This window comes from Cinclus cinclus, chromosome 4 (assembly GCF_963662255.1).
Source record: "Cinclus cinclus chromosome 4, bCinCin1.1, whole genome shotgun sequence".
Lineage (NCBI taxonomy): Eukaryota > Metazoa > Chordata > Aves > Passeriformes > Cinclidae > Cinclus > Cinclus cinclus.
The window spans coordinates 18,369,597-18,395,734 of NC_085049.1; the positions used below are offsets into that span (position 1 = coordinate 18,369,597).

A 26,138-nucleotide genomic window follows, 5' to 3' on the forward strand; every position below is an offset into this window, starting at 1 on the left:
CAGGGAGCAAAAAAGCTACCTGAGTGCTGTCTCAAGAGCTCTTTAGGTGGCTGGTCTCTTCCCCTGGCCAACAGCAGCACTTGCTCCTGCCCAACCCTTTACAGCCTTCGTTGTCCTAACAGCTCATGTTCTTTCTTTCAGCCTGTGGCATGAATGTCCACCATAAGTGCCAGACAAAAGTAGCAAATCTTTGTGGAGTGAACCAGAAACTAATGGCTGAAGCTCTGGCAATGATAGAGAGCACTCAGCAGGTAAATAATTAAAGCATTTTTCATAAGCAAAGACCTCTTCTAGATCTTGGCTTTTGTGAGTCACACTCAAGAAGTCACTGTGTTTTCATAAGCTCGGCATGTGACTTTTGGCTCAAAAATTTGCTGTTTTCTGTGGCCCAGGCTCGCTGCCAGCGTGACAGTGAACAGATCTCCAGGGATGGACCTCTGGAAATCGGCTTCCCTGTTCCTGTGAAGGATGTGACACCACTTCAGGCCTTGCCAGCATCTACAACAGGAAAAAAAGGTAATTTCTCCTGGTGATACAGGGCAGCAGCTTTGTTGTTGTTTGGTTTGTAGGTGGTTAGTTGGAGGTGACACAAGCGGGGAATTTATTACCAAGCTCTAAACAACATATTTGGAATCCTTCTGATCACCATGGCAAATTTTCTCTGATTTCATATTTTTGGGTGGAGGTTGACTTCTGGTACCTTTGAAAACCACTGATAGACCTCCACTTCACTCACCCAGGAGGTGATCTAGGTGTCACAGCCCTGTATGCTACAAGAACTCATGTTTAGGAAGGTAAATGAGAGACTGTGCCCTTTGGACTCCAAGGAGAAATAAACGATGTCCTCATCTGTGTTTATCTCTGTTCTGTTCTAAAAGTAGAACTGGCTATGAACTGGTGAAACAGTAAAGCCTCAGGTGGTTTCACATCTGTTTCACATGTGGGTCTGTTTGGCTGCTGAGTAGTGTTCAGCTTTTTAGGACAGTTACAGCAACTGTCCTAAATCCAGTGAGGGACAAAATCTCTTATAAGTTCTTGTAAATCCAAGTTAGTGGAGTATTGAAAAAGCCCTGAGTGATCCCACTCCAGGCCAGCTGGAATAGTTGATCTGGAATGCTTCACGTCCAGAGCAGGAACACACTATGAAAATGCCATCCCACCTTTTCATCTAGCTTAGCCTAGAGTTTTGAAAAGACATTGGAAAAATGGAACCACATCATAATGACAAGCAGCAAGAAGGACTAGAGAAGACAGGTGGCCAGAAATTAAGGATTTGGTGCCACAAAACAGAAAAACAGATGAAGGAGTTTGTAAAGTGGTTTGGTTTTTTTAAAAAAGCTACTGAAGAAGATGCAGTTTCCACTGGAGTAAAGTTTCCTCTGGAGAGAAAGCAGTGTGGGAGCAGAGCCAATCTATTTAGAGATGGCCACCACACTTCCATTTATTTGAAATATCTTTTAAACCACTAAACAGAACACCTGTGAGTGTTCTGGGGATTTTCTGCTCCCGTCCAAGAGTTTATTTGAGTGCTTTGATGTGTGTTGCAGAGCCACAAGGCATCTCCTGGGAGACTCCAGTGGAGGGCACAGTGAAGGAGGAGTCTCTCATAGAGTCAGACTTGGGAGAACAGTCCCAGGAACAGCAGGAGCACCAAATGCAGTTAAAACTGACCATTGAAGATTTTGTCTTGCACAAGATGCTGGGGAAGGGCAGTTTTGGCAAGGTAAGCATTGGGACTGGGACACCACTCTGTGCATTTGCATGTAGCTTTGTGTGGCAATAAATAACATCTGCTTTGAAGGGACACTTAGGAAAAAACATGGAATCATTTAGGTTGGAAAAGACCTCTAAGGTTATTACATCCAACTGCTAACCCAGCACTGCCAAGTCCACCACTAAACTGTGTTCCCAAGTGCCACATCCACGTGGTTTTTTTGAACACTTTCAGGGATAGTGACACCACCACTTCCCTGGGCAGTCTCTTCCAATGGCTGACCACTCTTCCAGTGAAGAAATTTTTACTAATATCCCATCTCAACCTCCCCTGGAACAACTTGAGGCCGTTCCCTCTCCTCCTGTCCCTGTTCCCTGGGAGCAGAGCCTGACCCCCACACCTGTCCCCTCCTGTCAGGGAGTTTTGCAGAGCCACAAGGTCACCTGTGAGCCTCCTTTTCTCCAGGCTGAGCCCCTTTCCCAGCTCTCTCAGCCCCTTCTGGTGCTCCAGCCCCTTCCCCATCTTTCTTCCCTGCTCCAGCACCTCAGAGTCTTTCTTGTAGTGAAGGACCCAAATCTGAATACAGGATCTGAGGTGTGGCCTCATCAGTTCCCAGTACAGGTCACTGCCCTGGTCCTGCTGCCACACAATGGCTGATAAATCTCCAAGTTTTCAAAGAATCCTTGCTCTGGCATGGCTGGATCCTGATCTCCATCTTCTCCCTGTCCCATTTGTTGCTCTCTCATGCCTGCCCATGACAGACCAGGAATGCCCCAGGCAGGGCTTCTGCTTCCCCTTCTGTGCAGGTTGATGGATCCTAGGTGTTCCCAGAGAGCTGGTGGGAAAGGTCTCTGTGCTGTCCCTCTTCATAGGGAGGTGGAAGCATGAGCTGAGCAGCTGAGTGTGGATCATCTCTGCTCTCCAGAGCAGCAGGTCCCCAGCTGGGAGCAGGAACTGCTCTTTCCCAGCTCTGATCTGTGCCGGAGCCTAAAGCAGATTTTGCAACAGCCAAGAATTTGTGCTTTTGAAACAAGAACCACCTGTTTTCAGTGGATTCATTAATCCTGATGAATTATGGATTGTTCTTCCCCATTGCAGCTATCCCCTGGGAGGGGATACTCAGTGCCAGCATAAAGCTGTTAGAGGCAGGTTCTGGGGGACTCCCCATTGCATTTTCACAGCCAACAAGGAGAAGGAGGATGGATCATATTGCTCACATCCCACATCTTTCCAAGGGGGAAACTGTGCTTTGACAAAGGGCTATTTTTTGCCTGATAAATGATCTGGAACAATTTTTTGCAGCCAGTTCTTGAACTGGTGAAATATTTCCTGTGTTGGCCTTTCATACTTGAAAGTAATAGGGTCATAGAATGGTTTGGGTTGAAAGGGACCTTAAAAGACTATCTAGTTCCAACTCAATGGACTGGGAAATTTTCCACTAGAAAGTGTTGTGTTTACTTGTCATATCCACAATTGGAATGGGAAGCAGAGCTGAGGCATCTCACAGCTAAACCAGAATATCCCAAACCCACATTCCAGACTAACCTGAAATCAAGAGCATGGATATAATAGAAGCATTTTTATTGGAAGGAAAGGATCTCTGGAGGTCTTCTAATCTAAACCATTCCTCAAAACAGGTCTAATGTGATGAGGTTGCTCAGGTGTTCATTTATTTCAGTCTTGAATGCCTCCCTTGAAGCACATTCTGTACCTTGTTTTAGCCCTCATGTTGACATGGACTCTCCAAGCCTCTGCAAGCTTCTGCATCTCTCTGAAGTGCACATTGTGGGTATGGAGGGGATGGGCCATTTCTGCCCTTCTGCAACAAAAACTCACCCAGAAGTTTCCTGTGCTGGTGTTGTTCCTGATGCCCTCGTTTGCTTGGAGCAAGAGTCACTTCCCCCTGCAGTGAACAGGGTGTGCAGATCTCAGTGCCTGAGGGGTCTCCCCAGCTCTGCATGATCATGGGAGGTTGAGGGGCAGATCCATGAGGATATCTCCCACCCCCACCTCTGTATGTGGTCTGGCATTGCCCACCTGGTCCTTGGAAGTCACAGCGCAGGTCACAAATGCAGCCCAGCTTCCCCAGGAAAGCAGTGCCCAGCACAAACAGGAGGGTAAAAAGGGTGCCTGCAGCATCAGCACTGTGAGCATTTCTGGTCATTCAGTGCAAAGACAGAGGGAGTCTCTAGGCTCTACTCTCTGTCTGGTGCTACAAAGTGAAATGCAGCAGCAGCCAAAAGGGTAAATAAAACTTTTGTCAGGGCTAAAACATGTCTGAACTTACTCAGTAAATAGTGTCTGGTAGAGAACTTCAAAGACCTCTTTGATGAATCTTACACATTTATTCAGTCTATAAAAACAGGGTCAGCAGGCTGTTAGTGTGAAAATCAGGACTGTCACTGCCTTCCAGCAGAGACTTCATTGCTCTGTGGTCTCTAGAAAACCCTTCTCTGCTGCTCCAGGTCTCATTTCCCCTGCCTATAAAAACAGACGACAGAGGTCGTAACTCCTCTAGGATGCGTTTTCCCATTCTCAGAGAACTCCTGAAGAAGCTTGAGGGACCCAGCCTTTGTGCTCAGACCTGAACACTGGGTGGAAGCAGAGAAAGACATCTGATATAAAACCTGTCTAACTACTGGTGGACATAATTTTCCACCTGCTGAAGATCTGGTGCAGGGTATTTGCATTTCAAATGCTGACAAAGCAATATTCTACGTTTTGTTATTTGAAGTCAGAAAACAGGAAATGTATCTCAGGAGCATTTGCATGAGGATGGTTTCTGTTACCATAGGTGTTTGGCTCTCTGGCATGTCCTGTCCATCCAGGCATGTAGGACCCTACTCCTGTAATTGCCAAGAACTTCTCATCCTTCTTCATGGCTCAACTTCATAAAACGATTCTGGGTGTGGGGAGCAAACTCAAAGTCTTTAATGGTAGAATGGGGCTTTAAGCTTCAAGGTTTTTAAGGTGTCCACCAATGAATTCCCAAGAGCTCAGGTCCCACCCTCACATGGCTGTTCTGAAAGGAGATATTCCCTCTTTCTGAGAAGCTCTTTCCATTTTAGGTGTTCCTGGCTGAGCTGAAGAGCACAGACCAGTACTTTGCTGTGAAAGCCCTGAAGAAGGACGTGGTGCTGATGGATGATGATGTTGAGTGTACGATGGTGGAGAAAAGAGTCCTCTCCTTGGCTTGGGAGCACCCATTCCTTACTCATGTCTTCTGCACGTTCCAGACCAAGGTAAGACAAGGATCTGCCACTTTCTTCCACAGGCTGAGAATGCTTTACTGAAATACAAATGCTTGGCAAAGGGCTTCAGCCTGCTAGGATCCACTTGGGACATGAAGTGGTGCTGAGGGAAAGGATCTTCAGATTAAACACTTGGGAAATAGCTCCAGAAATTTAATCTACTTTCCCCACATTAGTCTGGGGACGGGATGTATTTGAGGATTATAGAATCCAAGACTCATTGAGGTAAAATCTGCTGTTAAAATCTGCATCCTGGTACCCTGGGCCAAGGATGTGCAAAGGCCACACCCACAGCCATAGTAGGGATGTGCCCACACTGATTTGTTATCTGAACCTCTTGGACCATGAAACATTGTGCTGCAGCTAGCCTGGATCAAAGCCAACTCAAGAAACCCTGGTTTTGGAGGATAAGCATGCTGTCATTCACTTCTTTGCCCCCTTTGCCTACTGTTCAGTAGCATCAGACACTGGTGGTTCTGCAGTTCAGAGGGGCAGCACAGAGCACCACTTTATATCTCACTTGTGAGTCCAAACCAAAACTGAAGTGACATTTAAATAATATGTGTATCTTCATGGCCCTACATGCCAACAACCACCAGCTCCTTAGCTTCCCTGAGCCACCACCAATAACCTTAACAACAAAGCACACACAAGGCATAGAAAGAAACAATGGAAGTTTCAGAGTTTGTCTTCTCTGTCCAGCCTACTCAAACTACTCCTGAGAGATGATTGCTGTCTCTTAGCTAAAGTTCAGAGCAGTACTGTCTCATGGCTGCTTGTTCAGGGTTTTGTTAGGATTTTCCCAGTCCCTGATCAGCCCTAGGATTTAGTGACACAAGGTTCAGTGTAAGATTAGGATATGCTCACTGGGAGGTTCTTCTGCAGGGTCGGGAGAAGCAAATATAACTTCTGTGGTACATCCCAGTCATCTGTGGGATGTGGCACCTGTTTAAAGACAGGTTACATTTATAACAGGGAACATCTGGGAACTTCTGTAGGGTATGTGAAACTGAGCCCAGGCATTCATGTTTAACCCCTTTGGGACTGACAGTGAGGATAATGTGTCCAGGGAATGGGTCCTTGCCTGGCAAGGAAAGGAATTAACTTCCTCCTTGAGGGGGGCTGGTTTTCAGAGGAAAATATAAATGCCACAACTCCAAAAGCAAAGAAAATCAATATTTAATTGAAGAGACAAAACATTCACAACAGCCACAGCTCTGTGAGGGAGCTTTTACTCCAGGGAATTCTGTCTGCATCTCCAGAGGGATGCTGTCTGAAGCCAGCAGCAGGACCATGCTGTCTGTGCTCCAGCCTGGTCTGGAAGCTGTAGTTCAGGTACAGGATGACACAGAAGGGACAGTCTGCAGCTCTGGGTTCAGGCAGGACAGGCATGCAAGTGTCCCCTTCCCTCATGAGACCACGGCAAATAGAGGAGAGAGCAAATGGAGTCATGGCAGGATCCAAGCGGGATTTACTGTCTGTTTAAGGGGGTGCTTCCAGCCATGGAAAACCTGAAGGATGGAAAAGCAATGAGTGCCTGAAAAATTCATGAGTGTCAGGCTCAAAAACCCAGATGATTTTTTTTTCTACACTTCTGGGCAGCAGCACAGAATTGCCCTCCTGTCATGGAGAAAGAATCCCCATCGATCTCATCCCAAGCCATCACTGCCACTTTAGAGCTGTGGGATCTCCTCATCTTGGCTTCACAGAGAGAGAAACTGGAATGGGGCTGCCCAGGCCAAAGCTGCTCTGGGCTCTGATTGATTTTCAGCTCCTGCTTTTTCTTCTCTGACCTTTGCAAGCCAGCAGTGATCACTCAGTGCAGGGAAGTCACCCAGAGCGGGGCAGCTGTGACAATCTTGGATGGTCTTTCATGGCTCAAAGGACAGTGTGGTTGTCAGAATGCTTTTTTTGGCAATCATTTTAGGATCATGGAATGGTTTGGGTTAGAGGGGACCTTAAAGATCACCTATTTCCAATCCCCCTGCTATGGGTAGACGCCATGGCACCGCTGTGTAGAGTCCCTCTATGGATTTTAACATTGAAAATATGGCTTTTTTTGTTTTTTGAAGTTTCACTGGATAGATAAGTAGTTTCAAATAGAAACATATGTGTCAATGGCTTTCTGAATCCCTCATGTTTTGGGTTACCTGAGCTGCTCCAGGTGCTGAGTGTCTCTGCAAAGAACAGTAAAAAGAGAAATATTCCTGCACCAAAACAAGGACCTCAGTAGTCCACATGTTTCAAGGGTGGGGGGAATAAAAAAGTTCCTTTAATCTGTTGACTGTTCTTTGAGTTCTGGGATGAGTTTATTCTTCACCTCCACCTAGGTGATGAATGACTGCTCAATTATATAAAGCTGGATAGCTCTTCAGACAGGTCTTAAATGGCACCAGGCACTTAATGCCCCTCTCTATTCCAGTGGAGTCTGAATGATCAGTGCTTTCAAAACTCAGAATACTTTTCTTGGTTTATTGCATGAGAATAAATGCAAGTGTTTAGGCTTTTTGGTCCAATCTCTTTTTGAATTTTTCTCTTTTATTTTACTGCAGTCATCTTTGTATCCAGATATTCAGCTGACATAATTACACAGTGTGAATTTAAGCAATAAGTTCAGAGAGCTATTCTACTATTCTGCTATTCTGCTGTATTATATTCAAAGAGATGCTGTTATGTTAAAGAGGAGGAAAAACATGCTTATAATTCTGTGAAATCCCAAAATCAGTAATGCAAAAACAGTGACTAGCATCCCAGAGCTTGTTTTATTCTTTTTTGCATTTCACTGATCTTCTGCCATAAAAATAGGCTTTCCCTTTTTGAAAGTCACTTTTATTTCTGTTTCTTTACTTCATTGACCAAGTTTTATTAACACCCTTTACCTAAATGCAAATCAAATCTTGAGGCAGTTTGACTTGCAGCACAAAATAGCAACAGTGAAGATTATTTCAATCCAAAAGAGAAGTAATCTTTACTGCAATGTAAAGGAAAATATTACAGAAATGGGTTTTTTATGCTTAACTGTTGTATTATATGTTTTCTCCTGGTGGTGAGCCTTTTTCACATGCTCTGTTGCCTTCATGTGCTTAATACTGACTGAAAAATCTTGTATACTGACAGGAAGGAGAAAAGAATTGTAAAACAGCACTGTGGTCCTAATTTGAAAATTCTTAGGTTCTGTTTTCCATGAGTATTTTTCAAATTTCTCATTAAAATATCTCCTCAGAGGTTAATTCAATTCCTGATTATTTTTTTTTTTTTATTTTCCTGAGCACAATTTCAGTTTTCTTCTCTCTCTGTCTGGCTGTTGAGGGGCAGGGGCTGATTTCTGTGCCCTGGATCAGAGCATGGGGTTGGCATATGGACATTTCACACCTTTTGGATGTTCAGCTCCACTGCCTGGTCATGCCATGGACCTCCTGAACAGCCCTAGCTCCATCCTCCTACTTTTCCTTGGAGCGATACATGAGCGTGGAAAAATCTGTCCATCCTCATAGTGTTTTGAGTACTTTGAGCTTGGAAAAAAGTCTGATTCAAGGCCAAATTTGAAGCAGCTGATGGGAAAATTTAGGAAATCTTTGAGGATTTTGCCTCCTGCAACCAACAGGCAGGAAAACTGGCAAGGTGTCATTCAGTCATGGCCAAAAATTCAACATTGTTTAGCAGAAATAGCAGCATCTCAGCAGAGCCTTGGGATTTCTACAGGGTTGTGCCAGAGAGGGTGTGAGCAGCTGTAATTATAACCTCAAGTATATGAAGCTTTTGTAAGACACTTTTAGGTGGTGTCAGCCCATGTGGTGTGAACAGAGGGAAGGCACTGGCCAGGAAAAGAGGAGGAGAGCTCACAAGTGGGGTTTTTTAGGTGACACATTATTGCCATATTCAATACACATATTGTCATTGCCTTCCCATTGTCCAGCCTGAGGAAAATCAGCCCAAAATGCATTCAGCTTTGCCTGAGATTTCTAAAAATCTGCACTCTAGCTGCATTTCATCCTGAAATAAAACCAACTTCCTAAAATAAAAACATGAAATTATTTTTTTTTCTGGTTTCCAGCTGCTAAAATATTTATGTTTCATGGATTTGGCTACTTTTTGTTTAGTTTTTGGTCTACTGATTTTTATTTTTTTTTTTAATCCGCAAAACTTCAGACAAATCTTTCTCTAGCCTTGAGAAAATTAGTCTCTCCCCAAGATTCTGTTGGACACTGATAGGGAAAACCACTTCCTCTTGGAAGACATGGGCTGATAGTGCCTCAGTTTATCAGCCAGTGATGGACTCTGCTCTGAGTGTGAGTGAAGGTCTTGGGATCTCAGAGCTCAAGTGGAAGCCAAGTCTGCACCTTTATCTCTACAAATGTATTTTATTTATGTGTATAAATATATTCCTATGCTTTGTACCAATGGGCACACCATGCTGAGCATCCCAAATGAGCAGCATAACATGCACCTTGAAATGCTGACAGTGCAAGGATTAGAACAAGGAATAAACAGTGAGAGCAGGGGCTGGGCTGGATTATTGGGCAGCTGTAAGAAATGCTGCCATCTCCAGAAGATAGCCTGACATTACACAAGAGGAGGGGGAAAAGGTATTTTAAACCAGAGAATAGAATTAAAGCTTGGATTGCTGTGGTGCAAATTCCAATGCAGGTGTGCGTTAGCTGTTCCTTGTGACAGTAGACACAGTGAGGATTGCATTGCCCTCTTTCCCACTGGATGGGATGCTCTGATGGGATTACAGCACATTGATGTGGTGGAAAATGCTGAGAAGCTTTTGGCTGCCAACTATCCCATGAAATAAAATAGATCCAAAGTGTGGATCAGCACCCAGACTGTGCTAAGTTGCATGGAAAGGTGAGACCAGAATCAGCTGCAGGAATTGCATCATGTCCAGCCTTTCTCTTGGCCAGGGACAGCCTAATTCAATGGGAGTGCAGCAGGATTAGGTCACTTAATCTGCAGCTGTCTCCACATGGAGACATTTGTTAGGGTAACTTCTCTAAACACAGGTAAAATCACACTGTCCTGCAGTGTTAATTATTCTGACATTCATCCTCCTTGAAGCCCTGGAAAAAAGAATTTTTGCTCCTCAGTAAATGGTATTAAATTGTGTATTTATATGTGTGCAAGCATTTTCAAAATGCAAAGAAAAGAAAATCTGAAAATCTCTGCAGAAAAGTGCTCTGGAGGGCTTCCAGCTGGTTAAAGGATTTTAAAAGCCTGTTAAAGAATGTACCTTCAGAAGATCAATTTAAATGCTGCCTGCTTTATACTCATTGTTTATAAAGTTGAAAGCATCTCTGATAGTGACTATTCATTCTCCCAGCAGTCACAGCAGAGAAGGAACAGGTTGGTTTAACTCCATCCCTGCCATGTCCTGGAGAGGAAGAGGGAGCAGGTGGCTCTGTGGGGAGGAGCTCAGCACAGGCACTGAGGAATTCAAAGGGCAGGAAATGGAGTTCTTGTAGTAATCCAGGCTTTCAGCACCTGGCAGGACTGGGTCAGCTGGGGAACAGTGTTATTTTGTGTGCAGGAATTGTGTTATTTTGTGCAGGACACAGCTGTCATGTCTTTGTGTTGTACAACCTCGTATTGTAGGGCTCTGCCTGCTTTAAGAGAAGCACTTCACCCTCCCACAAAAGGGTTTGTCCTGTTCCCAGTGCTGTAGTGGAGGAAGCCCCTGGAAGATGGTCTAGAAGTAGGGAATGTAGCTGATACGTGGATATTCTTAAGACAACTGGTGTCAAATACATGAGGAAGTGTTTGGACAACGCTCTCACGCAGATGGTGTGATTCTCAGGGGTGTCCAGTGCAGGGCCAGGAGTTGGACTTTGATGATCCTTGTTGTTCCTTTCCACCTCAGAATTTCTACAATTTTAGTGTCCATCTGTGAGTGCAGAAGGTCCCATAGAGTCCTCCTTGAGCTCTGTGGTTGTAAAAGATGGTCCTGAAGTCTGCCATGAGACTTGACTTTTTCTGTTGTGTGAGTCTAGAACCAGAACCATGACCAAAAGTTTGGCTTGAGCATTTTCTACTCAGGGATGGGTAGCACCCACAGGTGATCAGCAAGTTGTCAGGGCACTCTTTCCAAGCCTCCTGCAGCGCTGTGTGGGTCTCACCACTGAGGAACAATATCCACAGGCAGGACCATTGCAGGAGACAAGGGGATGGTAGAGCCTTAGAATCAGAGAATGGTTTGGGGTAGAAAGGACTTTTAGAGGTCATCTAGTCCAACTGCCCTGCAGTGAGCAGGAACATTTTCAACCAGATAATACCCCCTTAACCTCCCTTGTCTGCTCCACGTGCTGACAGACTCCAGAGCCTCTCAGCAGCAGGCAGGAGCCATCAGCTAACTTTCCCAGGACAAGAGGAAATGAAGCTGGAGCCTGTCTGCAAGAACATCCTCTGCACCACTCTGGCCCTTTAACCTCCAGCACCCTCTTGAATTTTCAGAGGTTTCAAGAATGGGGTTTGCCACTTCCCTTATTTAATGTGTTCTGTGGCTCTGCAGATCTCAGACCTAGGAAGCTGACCCCAGTAAGTTGTTGCACTTTTGCCCTTCTTGGTTACACCTCACCAGTCATAATGACGTAGGGCTGATCTCAACCAGTTCTCCTCCACGAGCTGTTCCAGACATCTGCACTTCCCAAGAAGAAAGAGGGACTTTCAAGCCCCAGAACAGGAAAGACAGAGTGATCCTGTCTGTCTTTTCAACAGGGTTTATGTACCACTCTACAGCACCTGATATATCATCATCTTCATTCCTAAACATTCCTAAGTAAAGTTTGTATTCTTGAGCTTCATAGCTTAAGGCATTTGAGCAACAGGGTTTGTATACATGGATGTAAATTAATCCGAGGGGTTGCTCCACCTTTTCTTCCCTCAAGGATGCTGCCAGAGTCCCCAGGTTCAAGTCAGAGTCCCTGGGTTCAATTAAACAGGTGCATCAGATGTTTGCTCAAAACCATGGACAAGCAGAGAGTGACTGCTCATTCTACTGGATGAATATGGATTTCAAATTACAGTTAGAGATGTGTGGTAAGGTATAGCCAAGGGGAACTGAGGGGCTTTCTCCTTCCCAGCCCACTAAAGCTGGGTCTGGCCCTTTTCAAGACCCAAGAGATTTCTTCAGTCCCAGCAGGACACATGTGATCACTGGTGTGTTGTTGGCTAAAACCTCTCTGTGTATCTGCCCAAAGAGCATCTGTCCAAGTATTTTCCTGAATGGACTCCTGAGCTCATGTTGCTTCCCATAGTTATATATTTCTTCACTAAATTTCCCACCTTCCTTTGGACTTTTTACTTGCTGGAACTCATTTACATGCACAGCCCCCTGCAGATGCAAGAAACACTGAAAACCTGCACCCATTTGGTTTAGTGATGGAATTTGTATTCTTTCCCCAGGAGGCCAGATGTGGTTTTGAGCTTGTTGGATGACAGGTGGGGTTTCCAGTGAGTCCATTTAAACAAGAGTGCTGTAATTAAGAGGATCTGGCTAAAGAAATTGCACAAATTAGAGCAGACAGCTGTTGTTTGAAAGGAACAAGCACTTTTGTGTTTTTTAACATAGCCAGCTCTTGGCTTGCTGCCAGATACATTAGCTCTTATGGATAAAAGCCTTCAACTGTTAAAAATATAAGTGAAAATTACTCTATTCCCCTTCCCCCCTCCCCCCACAAAAAAATGTAATGTGCAATAGGTAACACAAGGAATATACTCATAAACTTTATAACATAGCCTAGAGATGGCTGACTTCAGGTGTGTCAGGAAAACAATACTGTAAACTTTTGACAGGAAAACAATACTGCATCCATTTTGTTTTATTCCTGCATTTATGCACAAAAAGGGAGATTCCAAAAACATAAGTTTAAACAGGAACCATAATTTAGTGTGTAGATCCTTTTCCTCCAGAAAAAGGTGTCCTTTCTGCTTTGTAAAGACAATTCAGCATGGAAGGGATCAATCTAAACGAGCTTCTGCAGGGTTCTGGTGGTGAAGTTTTGGCTGATGAAGGTGTGAGAGGATCAGTGTCGTGTACATGAGCAACCTGGTCCAGTGGGAGGTGTTCCAGCCCATGGCAGGGGGTTGGAGCTTTAGGGGTCTTTAAGGTTTCTTCTAACCCAAACCATTCTGTGATTCCATGATTCTGTATCAAGAATTGGAAAAGAAACCTCAGTGATCAGCTCTGCTCATCATAGAGAGAGGGGGATTCCATCATTTCTATATACCAGGAGGAGAGTTTTTCACTGCCCTGGTCAAACAACTGATGGTTGCATTCAACCGGGGACAAGAATTCAACTTTTTCCAGGCTTCTCTGACATGCAAGTTCTCAGTGGGTATCTAGAAATATGATTAATTCATTACTTTCCCCACCAGCAAGTTACACAGAGAGACTTTCAGGCTTAAAATCAATTGTATGCTTAAAACAAATTGCTGTGTCTGGTCAGTGTCTCTGATAACTTGAAGAAGTCAGACCCAGATGCCTCCACAGATGCTGTGCAGGAATGCAGGTGACACCAACTTGAAGTCACACCACTGGGTGGATACTGTACTGGGATGGGCCAGAGGAGACCTGGGAGTGATTTTTGCCTTTTCCTCTAGTCCCCTGAGAAGCTTATCCATGTGTCCTGCTGTAGAGGCACTGTAAAGTTACTGACCCCTTTCTGTGAGCCTGAAGCTCTGCTGGTAAAAATCCACTGCCCCAGCTGGTTATGAAGTGATTTTGCAGTGTTTGCTAATGGTGTTTACAGAAATCAGAGCAGGCAGTGTGAGTATGGCCTTAGGGAGCCAAAAGGAGAAATGAGGAATCTAAAAAGGAAGCTGCTTTCTTTCCAGAACCCACACAGTAATAATTTCCTTTCTATTTTTGAGTGCTTTTGGAGCAGTTTGACTTTTTTTTTTTAATATTTAAACTTTTACTTTCCTCTGCACCACTCCTTATTTATTCACCTTGTCTACTTCTCTAGGAAAACCTCTTTTTTGTGATGGAATACCTCAATGGAGGAGACCTCATGTTCCATATCCAGAGCTGCCATAAATTCGACCTTCCCAGAGCAACGTAAGATGTTTCACATTGCCTTTGGGCCTGCAGGGTGCACATGAGAGAAGGGCAAACTGGGCATTTGATTTTATTCCCAGCCCTGTAGCGAAAATCTTGGGCAGATTATTTGACCTCTCTTCACCTTGCCCAGCTGCAAAGTGAGGATGATGCTTGTGCTGGAAGCTGAGTCCCTCTCTATCCGAGCTGTCTCCAAACTCAACAAAAACATACAGTCCATCCTCCCAGCTCAGTGAAGGGCTTGGAGTGAGTCATTTCCCATCCTCTTTCCCCTCCCACAGAAGACTTTTAGACTCCATCCACCGTTGGTTTCACTCAGACATGACCTTGGTTCTTTACAAAACTCTGTAGCCAACCTGCAGGACCTGCTTAAGCTGAGGTTGCAAGCCCAGTGGTCAGAGGTGAAGCTGTTGTTTGGTAGAAGTAATGGGATCTTCCCTTTTTTCCCCTTAAAGTTCAAGGGGGGTGGGATGAAAACCTATCAAAAGCACAAAAGGTAAATTTAAACAAAAAATTAATAAACCAGCAGAGAATTAAAAATGTATTTAGCTTTGATTAAAGTAAATAGAGGAATTAGAATAAATGAAAGGTGCTTTTGATCCTTCTACAAGCAAAAGGTATTTTGAAAGTAAATATTGAAACCACTACAGGAATTGCTTTTATTTAATAATTTAATAATAAAAAATCCACACTGTCATTTAAATCAATGTTTGATGATTTTTTTTTCAAATGCATTTGAATGTCCAGAATTAAGTGCCAATGCATTGAAGACTGAGGGAGCAGAGCTGTGCCACACTGGAGGGGTATATGATCTTCTGCCATCAGCATTTTCTGATTCACTTTTGGGACAGGATTTTCATTCTTCACAATGAAGAATGTGAGCAGCAGGATTTGGTGGTGTCCTTTGGGTAAAAATGTGCTGAGAACAATGACTTCAAGCTCAAAAAACTCCAAAGAAAGGCCACCTGCCTGCTGGATAGCCCATATTATGGATAGGCTTTCAAAATCAGAAAAAAATTTCTTCACTGAAAGTGTGATCAGTCATTGGAACAGGCTGTCCAGGGAAGTGGTGGAATCACTGTCCCTGTAAGTGTTCAAGAAATGTGGATGTGGCACATGGGGGCGTGGTTTAGTGGTAGTTTCAGCAGTGTTGGGTTAATGGGTGGACTCAATGCTAGAGAGGTTTCTCAGCCTAAATAATTCCAGAATTCCAGGGTTCTTTGAAAAGCAGGCCATAAATCTGGGCGGGGAAGAGGACAGGGAGTCTGTCTGTGCTACCCATCCCAGACCTCCACCTGCTTTTGGGAATCTCCCATCACCCATCAGTAAAACACAGTCACCCCAAGCCTTCTGGAGACACTCCAAACCTTCTGGGAAACCAAGGAAATTTTTGCTCTTGTGGAGACAAGGTTTCCATCTTTTTGGGTCTAGCTGAAAAAACCTTTGGGAAGGTCCTGTTCTAACCTGTGTCTTCTGTCATTCAGGTTTTATGCTGCTGAAATCATTTGTGGGCTCCAGTTCCTCCATTCCAAGGGCATAATATACAGGTAATTTTACTCCCTAGTGTAATTAATATGCTAAATGCTTTTCTGCTTTTCTCTGCAAGCACAAATGCCAACAGAGAGGCTGTTTCTTGGCTGTACTTACTGGTATTGCATTTCTCTGCAGATTTCCCTTTAACAGAGTTTGGGTGTTTTATTTTGAAGAGAGAATGTAGAAAATGCAGTTTTGATCCTTCTTTCAGAACCCAATCCTATTTCAGTTACCATTAAAACAAACCCTTGGATGCATTTACACAGAGTCATTCACAGAGCACCCAGTACAGGCACCTTGTTTAAGCTATCAAGGTACATTAAGGTCAAGTCAGACACAAGAAATTTGGTAAATCTGCTGTGCTGATTACCTTGGGACAGTGGTGACAAACTCAACTCAAGCAACAAAAGCAGGGAGACAGTGATGTATTTTAATTTTGGATTAATTTTGTGCACAATGGGGAGATGGGATTCATCTCACAATCATGAATCTGAGTTTACTGTTAAGTTCTTCTTGTAGTAAGCAGAGAGCATTTTTAGGTTAATCAAGCCTGTGTTAAAATGTATATGGGAAGTGCCTAGTTCTACCAGAAATTAGGCCACAGTCTGATTTCCCATGGCCAGAAGGAGGAACTGAAATTTTGGGGAGCTCTGGTTAAGCTTCACAGCAAAATTCAGTTACTACATTGCAGCCTTCTTTAAAATCAGAAAACAAATAATTTGTCACAAATAGATGAGAAAGCTCCCTACAGCAACGTTTGCTGAAAGTGAGCTTATTTCAGTGTTTATCATGTAGTGTGAACATTAGAGCAAATGCTGGAAGTGGATGACTTGCTCACAATCCATTCTCCCTTTAAAACATGGGCTTTGATTCTTCTTAGTACTCATGTGGGAGCCATTTATAGTTTTTATTGACTGATGATGGTGATTGCATAAGCATGAGATCAATATCAGTGGCATTAAACTATGATGATCTCTGGGACCTCAGCAACTTGTCTGGCTCTAATTATTATTCTCCATGAGTGAAGGGAAAAATTTTCTGAAGTGCCCAAATCACTTGGCCGTGTCTGTTATTTTTAGTCAAGTCTTCTCAGAAAATCTGATTAAAAATATCTGCAGGACATGGTGACTTTATGGCAGGATTGCTAATGCTGACATGTTATTTGTAATGCACATTTTTACTTGGAATCAATGTGCCAGTGCTGTGTTGGGGTTTGGGACCCATTTCCTCCTGAAAGGAGAGGGGTGTTTAAAGTCTGGAGCCTTGGGAATTGAGGGAAAATTGGGACATCTGGGCACTGGTAGCATGTGGATAGGAAGACATACCTCATTCCCAGGAGTTGGTGATATTGCATTGGGTATCAAGCATTGAGAGAAAAGGTTTAACCAATCCTACCCTTTTTTCTCTTTTTCACTGAAGACAATGACAACGAGGTCAGCTGAGAACAGAGTCATCAGTATCTCTGTCAGATCAAACTAAGCACTTAGGAAAGTGAATAGAAATAACTTCTGAAACTACATCTCTTGCGATGTCGTAAGAATAATGAATCCAGCTGTTCCGTCTCTTGCATCCACGTTTGGAAACATAGGCTTAAATTTTAACAAATGAGCCAAGGCTCATTTTTTCTTGGCAGAAACTCCAGTCCCTGGAGCCAATGAGTTTGAGACTCATCAAAATAATGAAAGTGAATTGTAGGTGATGGGTTTTTTTGTTTTGCTTCGATCTACCAGATGAATAAAAGCAGTGCTGGCAGTCCGAGATTGATCTCAATGTTGTATCTAAAATAAGCCATTCTGGCTGGAAATTGTGACAATATGAGTGTCTGCCACTTGGAAGGCAAATGTCTCAGTTTTCTCTGTATTTCTCTTTGATTGATGACTCCCATTTTGCCTTGGGCCATATTCTTGCAGCAGTGAACAATTGCCCTGTAGCAACAATTTAGTGTGTAAACACCACAATGTGCCCCACCCTGATGATGACTTGGCCCAAACAAGACAAGGAGCTTTGCACAGAGGAAGGCTGAAGAATCATCTTCCCTGCAATTGCTGGCCATCATCCCAGGAACATCAAGCATTAGAAATTACCTTCTTTGACAAACATTTCCCCAAAAAAAAACCCATTGTAAAGCTGTTGTCAGCAGGAGAGTGTCTGTGCAATAGCCTTGTGGTGTCTAGGTTTGAAAGACAGTTGTCTGCTAAGAAAGGCAGGAGCATCTCTTGAAGTGGAAAATGTAAACCCCCTCCCTCCAAATTATTATAATTTTGAAATTAAGGAACTGTAAGGCAAAGATATGGGAATAGGAATAACAGTTCTTTACTAGGAAAAATTAAAACAGAAATACAGTATTAGAAAAAAAAACACCCAAAACACTGACAGAGTCAGAATGCAACCTGACACCCCATCAGGTCAGGGTGTTGGTAGCAGTGCCATTAAATGGTGGCTGCAGTCCTCCTGCAGTGACAGATGTGGTTCTGTTCAAGCAGTGATCCTGTAGAAGGGTGCAGTTTTCCTCCAGAGGTCCAGTGATGATGTAGGAGGGTCTGGCGTTTTCTCTGAAATCCAGTGGGTAAAGGCTGCTCTAATGTTCCAAATCTCAGTTTTTATCTAGGTAGAAAAGGCTTGGCTCCTCCCCCTGGGTGGAGCATTTCCCAATGGGATGATGTAATTTTATCAGTCATGCAATGGGACTCAATGGCCCATTAACAGAAGATATCTCCTGGAGGAAGCATGGGTTGTGGAAAAGATAAAGAACACTGCCCCAGCTGGTTTTAGCAGATAGAATATACACCCCTGGTCACATCCTGTATTGCAACCCAAGACAAGTTGTTAGAACTCTTGCCTGAGATGTGGAAAATCACAGAATCACAGACTCACAGACTGGTTTAGGTTGGAAGGAGCCTTGAAGATCACCCAGTTCCTGCCCCCTTGCCATGGGCAGGGAAGCCAACCACTGGATCAGGCCCCATCCAGCTTCACCTTTTGGCCAAAATACGTGTGTGCTGTGAATTAGAGTGAAAAATAAGTTACACCCTCATCTGTGGGTACAAGCAAATGTGTCTGGGTGCTTTGGGAGTCCTGAGAAGGAGCAGTGATTGACAGCACAAACCAAGCAGTGCAGGAATGCATGTGCTCCTAGACCAGGTGATCCAAATTCTACCCACATCCCCAGTAAAGTGCAGCATCACTGATTGAAATATTTTACCTGGGTCATTATCTCAAATAAAAACGTAACTTTTAGGTAATATTTAAGTAAACTAACATACAAACCATGCCAGCCTTCCCTTCTTTCTGCCTTTTTTTCCTCCTTTACAAGGTTTTCTCTCCTTTCAGAGTTTATTCTCACTTGAGGACCTCTTTGTTCTCCACCAATGGTCACGGTTCAGCAGTTCATTTGCTTTTATTTCCTTCTTTGTGCATTTCTGTTTTCTTCCTCTCTCTAGGAACTTTATTTCCCAGAGAAGATCAGAGCCTGAAAACTCAGACAGCAACCTGGCTGCTGAGTGTGAAAGGCTTTGTAAATCTTGGGGTTCAGTGGTGCAGCCCAGCAGTGGTGGGGGCTCTGCTCATGTCTGGGATTATTCTGATGCTCTGCGGGCCATGTGGGTCCTCACCTCGTGTGACATTTGTAGAGCCTGCACCACGAGGGAGATTTGGCAGCAGCTTCAGAGAGAATATTGAGATTCCCAGGGAATTAGAAAGAATTACCTGGTCTTGTTCTCTGGGCTGTGTTAGGGCAGAAGAACCAGTTGGCACAAAGCCCTTCTTAGCTTCACTATTCTGCATCCTTGAAGGAAACAGCTTTTTAGAAGATGTCTTGCGTGATCCCTGAAGTGTTCAAGGCCAGGCTGGATGTGGCTTGGAGCAATCTGGTCTAGTCAGACTTGTCCCTGCCCGTGGGAGGGGATTGGAACTGGGTGATCTTTAAGGTCCCTTCCAAGTCAAACCATTCTGTGATTCCGTGATTCTGTGTCTTCTCCAGCAGATAAATCAGTGCTGGGACAAGAGAAATGCAGAAGAGGGATGCTGAAGCACAAGAGAGCAGTTCCTCATTTAACCCTCAGCCTTCCTTTGTATTTCCAGCATGTGGGCACTACACAGAGGCAGAGAACAAGTGCAATAAGCGTAACCTGGTAAATTAACTTGTGTGCTTTGAAGAATGGGGTTTTCTTCTCTTCCTCCACAGAGACTTGAAGCTGGACAACGTCCTCCTGGACAATGAGGGGCACATCAAGATTGCTGACTTTGGGATGTGCAAGGAGAACATGTTTGGAGATGCAAAGACAAGCACTTTCTGTGGAACTCCTGACTATATTGCCCCTGAGGTAGGTGTGGGGCACAGGGAGGTCAGCAAGTGCTGTGGGACAGGAATCATGTCTTCAGAAATGACTCTTGTGCAGTGGTGGAGGTTGCAAAGAGTTACAACCTGGTTTGGAGCAGTTCCAGGCCAGAAACTGGATTTCAGCATGGCTCGGAGTCTGTGTTGTTGTTTGCCATTGCTTATTTTTGAGGCTAATTAATTTTTTGGTGAAAGTGGAACTTGCCTTAAACCAAGAAAGAATGCTCAATGGAAATTCTTTTGGGACCATGGCAGTAGAAACTCCAAGAAGTCCTGCAGTTGAGGGACAGACACAACATGAGGAATGCTGACTGTGCCCTTTCCCTTATTTCTTTCCATTTTTAACCAGACAGAAACATTTTTTTATCCCTAGAAAATTTTGGTGTTTTGAACTAGATCCCTCCAGAAAAGGAAAAGTTTCCTTAACCTGATGACTTCACACAAGGACAGATCTTACTATGGAGAGGTTTTGACTAATTAGGTGGCCAAAAAAAATATTTTTTTAGCTCAGAGAAAAAACTGACAAGTCATCCATGCATCATGTCTGATATTGGTCTGAAATCCATTTATTTGCATTTCAAGATTCCACTTCATAATTTTAGTGTTTTTATGATGGATATTGGTACTTTCCAAAGAATTGTCAAAGCCTTTAGGGTTTTTTCCCTCTGCTATAATTCATTGACCCTTCACTGTGCACAAGGGCTCGATTCTGTCCAAGGTTACACCACTGCTGGCTTAAGGGTCTCTTCAAATCAATTGGTTTTCTATTGCCTAAGAATGGGTGTAAGTATGCCCTGCAATCAAGCTGCAGTTGTCTTTTATTCCACTTCAGTTTGCTTTTATTTAAGAAAAAAAAAAGTTATATTTTGCTCCTAAAAAAATACCCAAATGTTAATCCATTATCTGTGATTTTATTTTCTAGAAAAGAGAAAAACTGAAACAGCTCAGAGTTTTATTTCTGCACAATATTTATTTTAGGCATTCAGCAAGTGTATATAAAACATTTTACCTCCAAACTGAAAGCACTTCTAGAGTTTATGGATCATCTCTCCTGCCACAGGCAGGAGCACTGGATTCTGTATTGCACTGCAGCTGCTACCACTGTAATTTGTTACAGACCCAGCAAATTGGCTACAGCCATGCAAATAAAGGGGGTTTGAGTCAGTAGACAAGGATTTTTTTTTTTCATTTCAACAAATACATTACAAAAAAAAACAAAAAAAAGACAGCCTGAAATTAAATTGCCGAATTTATCTTTTTCCCAGAGAATTTGAAACAAAATAAACCTTTTTCTTTCTGACTATCATAAACCACTTCAATTTCCAGATGTTTTTTAAAAAGATAAAGCCTTATAAAAATAGTTTCTCTTTTCAGAAGGAAAGGTTGGGATGATTTTGTTTGTAAGTGATCCAGAAAAAATATATTAAAGGATGTTGCTTTTTGTTTTGTTTTGTTTGTTTTGTTTTGTTTTGTTTGTTTTGTTTTGTTTTGTTTTGTTTTGTTTTGTTTTGTTCTGAGTGGAAGTAATTGTCTATATTACATCATATAGCCAAATCTCTTTTTTGTCCTTTTGGCATCTCTTTTTTTTGGAGACAGATGTAGTATAGAGTATTGCAACCAAAATATGGGCTTGGGAGTAAAGATTTGGCCTCAAAATTAAATTTTCCCCTCTACATCTCTAAAATTTTGTTAAGAATCCTACAGACCACAGTCATCATGTAAAAATCTATATATGAGCAAGTTTTTGAGGCTCTTTGAGAACCAAAGGAGACAAAGAGAGGTTGTATATTACAGCAGGTATATATTTATCTGAATGTTTAAAACTGGGTGAATTCCCTTCCTTGACTATAAAAGGAGCTAGTGAGAACTGGTTCAGCTCTAGATAGCTCCACAACAGATTTCTAAAGGCAGGTGAAATTAATTTTGCTTCTCCAGAGAGGAAGTTTGAGAACTTGGTGATGGCACTTTAGACCCTGGGGACTTCGTCACTCCAGCTGGATGTTACTTTATAGGTGACAATGAAAGGCACAAACCAAGGGACTGAGTGAGGACAAATTCCCATTCCTCCATCTAAAACCCACTTGGTCTCAAGAGGACAGATCAACAACTCCTTTCATGTATTTCCTGGGGAAGATTTTGCTGGGGTTGAGTCACACATTTTAAGTGACTGATAGTCCTAAAGTACCTTCATGCTGCCACATTTGTAATTCTAAAACTCAGCTAGTGTCACTGGAATCAATCCCAAAAGGCTAATACGTGACCATTTGTCTTCTTGAGCTTCACAAGCCTGATCTGAACCCTTGAAGAGCAGGCTAAAGATGACCTGTCTCATTTTTATGTTTGAGATCTCTCTGGTTGCCAAGGATTTGTTCAATTAACTTAAGAGTTACATGCAGCTTGTTGTCTGTAGTGCCAGGGACTGTTTTGGCACTGGGGTGTGGCTGTGCCTCGTTGCTCCAGCAGCCACAGGCTCTGCACCACTGGCAGATTTCTGGATCCTGCTGCAGGCAGGGGGAAGCACCTCTGATCGCCTACTCTGCAGAGCAGAGTTGCAGTTGCAAGGCCATGATCTGTCCACCCTCCTGGAGTTGAAAAACTCGTGTCAGACATATTACTTCTGCCTTTGTGGCTTCTCTTTCTGGGCAGATACTGCTGGGGCAGAAGTACAACACCTCAGTTGACTGGTGGTCCTTTGGTGTCCTCCTGTATGAGATGCTCATTGGCCAATCCCCTTTCCACGGCCAAGATGAAGAGGAGCTCTTCCAGTCCATCCGTATGGATAACCCCTTTTACCCTCGCTGGCTGGACAAGGATGCAAAGGACATTTTGGTGAAGGTAAGAATTATCACCCCTCAAATGAAAGTCTTTCTGCCAGACTTACTGTCTTCAATTTGTTTGTCTTCAGCTGTTATAGAGAGGAACAGATTTAGTTTAGTCACTGTCTTTCCTATAGGCATCAAAGCACACCTCTCCCCTGAGGAGATCTGTGTGTCTTCCTTCTCCTGATCTGTGATGTTGGCTCCTCACAGACACCAGCAGGGATCATTATTTGAGAGTTTAAAAAATCAGTTTATTTGCAGAGCAGTTCCTAAGGTGCAAGGCTTGTTAACTCCTGGAAAAAATACTTCAAACTAAGGGTTACACCAGACTGAGATGTTGAACATCTCTTTCTGGGGCACATGCCATCTTTCTGCCCAAACAGCCTGTACTTCTGTCAGGATTGGAGGCAGTAATCATCTTTATACCATTCAGTAAACTTCCTTCTTTAGGCAAAAAAATCCCAACATTTTCTCCATTATGGCCTCTTCTCATTGCACTGACTCTGGATAATTATACATTCCACCCTGCTTTATGCCTGTATTATCATCAGAGAATTTAACCTGTGGAATCAATATTCCAGCTTTTTGTAAGAGAGCCTGAGAGGAGACTGGGAGCGAGAGGGAACATCCGCCAGCATGCCTTTTTCCAGGAAATCAACTGGGAAGCTTTAGAAGAGAGAAGGATGGAGCCTCCCTTCAAACCAAGAGTGGTAAGGATGGATCTTCTTTCAGTTTCACCATCCCTTGTCTTCTAAACTCTGCATTTTGACTGGTTGCCTGACCTGAGCCTCACAATACTGCTTTGTGGTGGCTACAAGCCTGGGTCTGGCACGCCCACACCTGAGAAATCATAAATTCATTGCTTTTTCAGTTGCTGCAGCAGGGTAACACCTTCCCTTCACCACATAACTGCAGCCCATTCTGAAGGGATTATCTTTCATTGCATTGCAGAAGGTGAAACTGTTCAGGAACCAGGTGTTTGGCAAAATTAGAATAATTCTGACTATTAATAACAGTCTCATTAAATTATTAAAGTCCTATCAATAACAATAATAGAACTTAATTTGACAAGAACATCATACTTTCATTTTACAGTCTTCCACAACTGTTATTCAATTGGTGAGTTCAGTCTGCTATGTTACAGATCTGTAACATCCCTGCCTGGCAGAATACCTGGCTCATAGTCTAAGTGGCTCCTTTATAATATTTATATTTACTGGCTCCCAACTAAAGGCTGAGCTGAGCCTATAGGAAGCAGATTGATAGGGCCAGTACCACGGTAATAAAGATCTGATTATTTGTGGTTTGACATCAATTTTTTTTCCTTTTCTTGAAGAAATCTCCAAGTGACTGTAGCAACTTCGACAAGGAATTCCTAAATGAAAAACCCAGACTGTCCTGTGCTGACAGAGCACTGATTAACAGCATGGACCAAAATATGTTCAGCAACTTCTCTTTCGTGAACCCTAAAATGGAGAAAATATTTTCCTGAGATCTGCCTTACTGAAGGAATTCTCTGTAATGATTTGAGTAGCACTTTGTCCACTGAAGACTGTGCATGGTTATTTTTATCAAGAACCCTCCAGAAACAAAGCACCTCAGTGAAAGTTTGTACCATGCCTGGAGGCTTCTGACTTATTCCAGTCCACAGCAGATGCCAGCCCACTCTTCATTGATGATGAATTTTTTTTGTGGTATTTTTTAGTCTCTCTTGTCTCTCTTCCCAATGTTCTTGAAGTTGAGAGCATCTGAAAATGAGGAGGTGCCAAAATCTGTTCCCCACTACTTGTACACACAGTCAACAGGTTTCTCTGTAAGGAAAAATAAGTATATTTGAGTTTCTGGTGATGTCAGTGCCTGTTTCTGCAACTCTGAGCCAGACCCACCTTCTTCTGAAGGAAAAGTGGTTTGCTCAAGGCCTGAGAGTATCAGGGAAGACTTAGGTTGGATGCTTTGGTAACCTCCACTTCTACATGTGCAGAATTGCCTAAGTGTATGCAGCTTTGAAGAAGAAATTTGCTCCCTACACCCTTTAAAAATATTGCTCACAGGTGTTAGGACTCAATTTTTCTCCATAGGACAGAGACTTTTTTTTCAGGTGCCCAATCCACCATCTGCACATCTCAATGGATCATTACCAAAGGAAGTGCCAAGATCGGTACAGAAAACCAGAGGTTTACACTTAGTGCCTGAGCAGGAAGGATTGGAAGTTGCAGAATGCTTTGAGAACCCTGTTCTAAAGTGTCTTCTCACACCAGACTCGGGGCAAGGTCTCAATGGGGCTTGCTGACATTTTAACCTAAAACTACATGAGAAAAATGCAACATGTTTCCTCAAACCACTGTTTAAGCATTGTAAAAGTGGCTTTCCAGTCACAGAATTGGGTATTTCACTTGAAATACTTGGTCCTGCAAGACTGATTTACTTTGTACTTCTCTAAATGGTGTCCCAGCTCTTTGGCACAGCTACACACAATGGTCACAGGGCAGGAGGCACATCAGGTGAAGGTGGCCCTCACCTCCCACCTTGTGACATTCTGCTGTGTGTTTTATCCCTTTGCAGTCTGTGGTGGGTTAAAAAAAAATGTATTTTCTGGGATCCTTTCATCATGGGATCCTTTTAAATAAAGGAGCACTGTTTTCTGAGGTTGGAGATCTGTGAAACCACCCAGTTACTTCTTGTCACTGAGATACACATGAAAAACTGGGTCAAAATCAAGTCAGAGCCTAAAAAGAAGACTTTTTAACAACTTAGGATTAGGCAGTCAGTCTGGTGTTGGGATCTGTTTGGAGAACATACATTTGGAGCTTTGTTGCATCAACCTCTAGTCCATGGAGAAGAAAGCTGTAGAAGGTGAGTTATCCCAAAATCAGGTTCCCTTCAGAGGTGCCTTCCTGGTTCTGCTGGTCCAAGCTGTCAATTTGGACCTCCCAATAGGATGAATACAGCCTCGCAGGCAGTGCTGGGATGTCACTGGCAGTGACTGCAGACACAGAACCCAGCAGGAGCAAGGGCTGAAGTGCCTGAAGTCAACAAGAAGAGCAGAACACCCTGAGAACAGTTGTCAGTCCAGTGATTCTGATGAAATCCTGGTTTGATCTGTATGAAATTGAAATTCGGGGGGGGGGGGGGGGGGAGGGGGCAGGGGCAGATCTGTACTCACACTTTGTGGAGCTAGTCATCATGTTTAATTAGAATGGTTAACATGAATTTTTTAAATGCCAGTGCTGTTTGTACAGTTTAATAAAATGTTGTGTATAATTGGGAAATAGGCATTGAAGTGATTAAATATGGACAAAGAACAGAGGTGCTTAGAAAAGTCATTAAAATGGCTCTCTGCTGTCTGGGGAATGTTCCCCACAGGAATTTCCACCCATAAATACACAGCAGCAGCAAGCACTTGAACAACTGTAACTGCTCCACAGGGCAA

General features: G+C 43.3%; 1 protein-coding gene across 3 annotated transcripts in view; it reads left to right on the top strand.

The window, feature by feature from the left end:
• Nucleotides 1–25,790, top strand: part of PRKCQ (protein kinase C theta) — a 54,082-nt gene extending 28,292 nt beyond the window's left edge. For all 3 annotated transcript variants that reach the window (XM_062491723.1, XM_062491722.1, XM_062491724.1), the window contains 10 exons: nucleotides 142–251; nucleotides 393–516; nucleotides 1,548–1,723; nucleotides 4,783–4,956; nucleotides 13,929–14,020; nucleotides 15,505–15,567; nucleotides 19,737–19,875; nucleotides 22,536–22,724; nucleotides 23,290–23,418; nucleotides 24,045–25,790. In XM_062491723.1, coding sequence (XP_062347707.1) covers nucleotides 142–251; nucleotides 393–516; nucleotides 1,548–1,723; nucleotides 4,783–4,956; nucleotides 13,929–14,020; nucleotides 15,505–15,567; nucleotides 19,737–19,875; nucleotides 22,536–22,724; nucleotides 23,290–23,418; nucleotides 24,045–24,200 — 1,352 coding nt within the window. In that variant the 3' untranslated portion in view covers nucleotides 24,201–25,790. The remainder of the gene's footprint in view (nucleotides 1–141; nucleotides 252–392; nucleotides 517–1,547; nucleotides 1,724–4,782; nucleotides 4,957–13,928; nucleotides 14,021–15,504; nucleotides 15,568–19,736; nucleotides 19,876–22,535; nucleotides 22,725–23,289; nucleotides 23,419–24,044) is intronic.
• The last annotated feature ends 348 nt before the right edge of the window (nucleotides 25,791–26,138 follow it).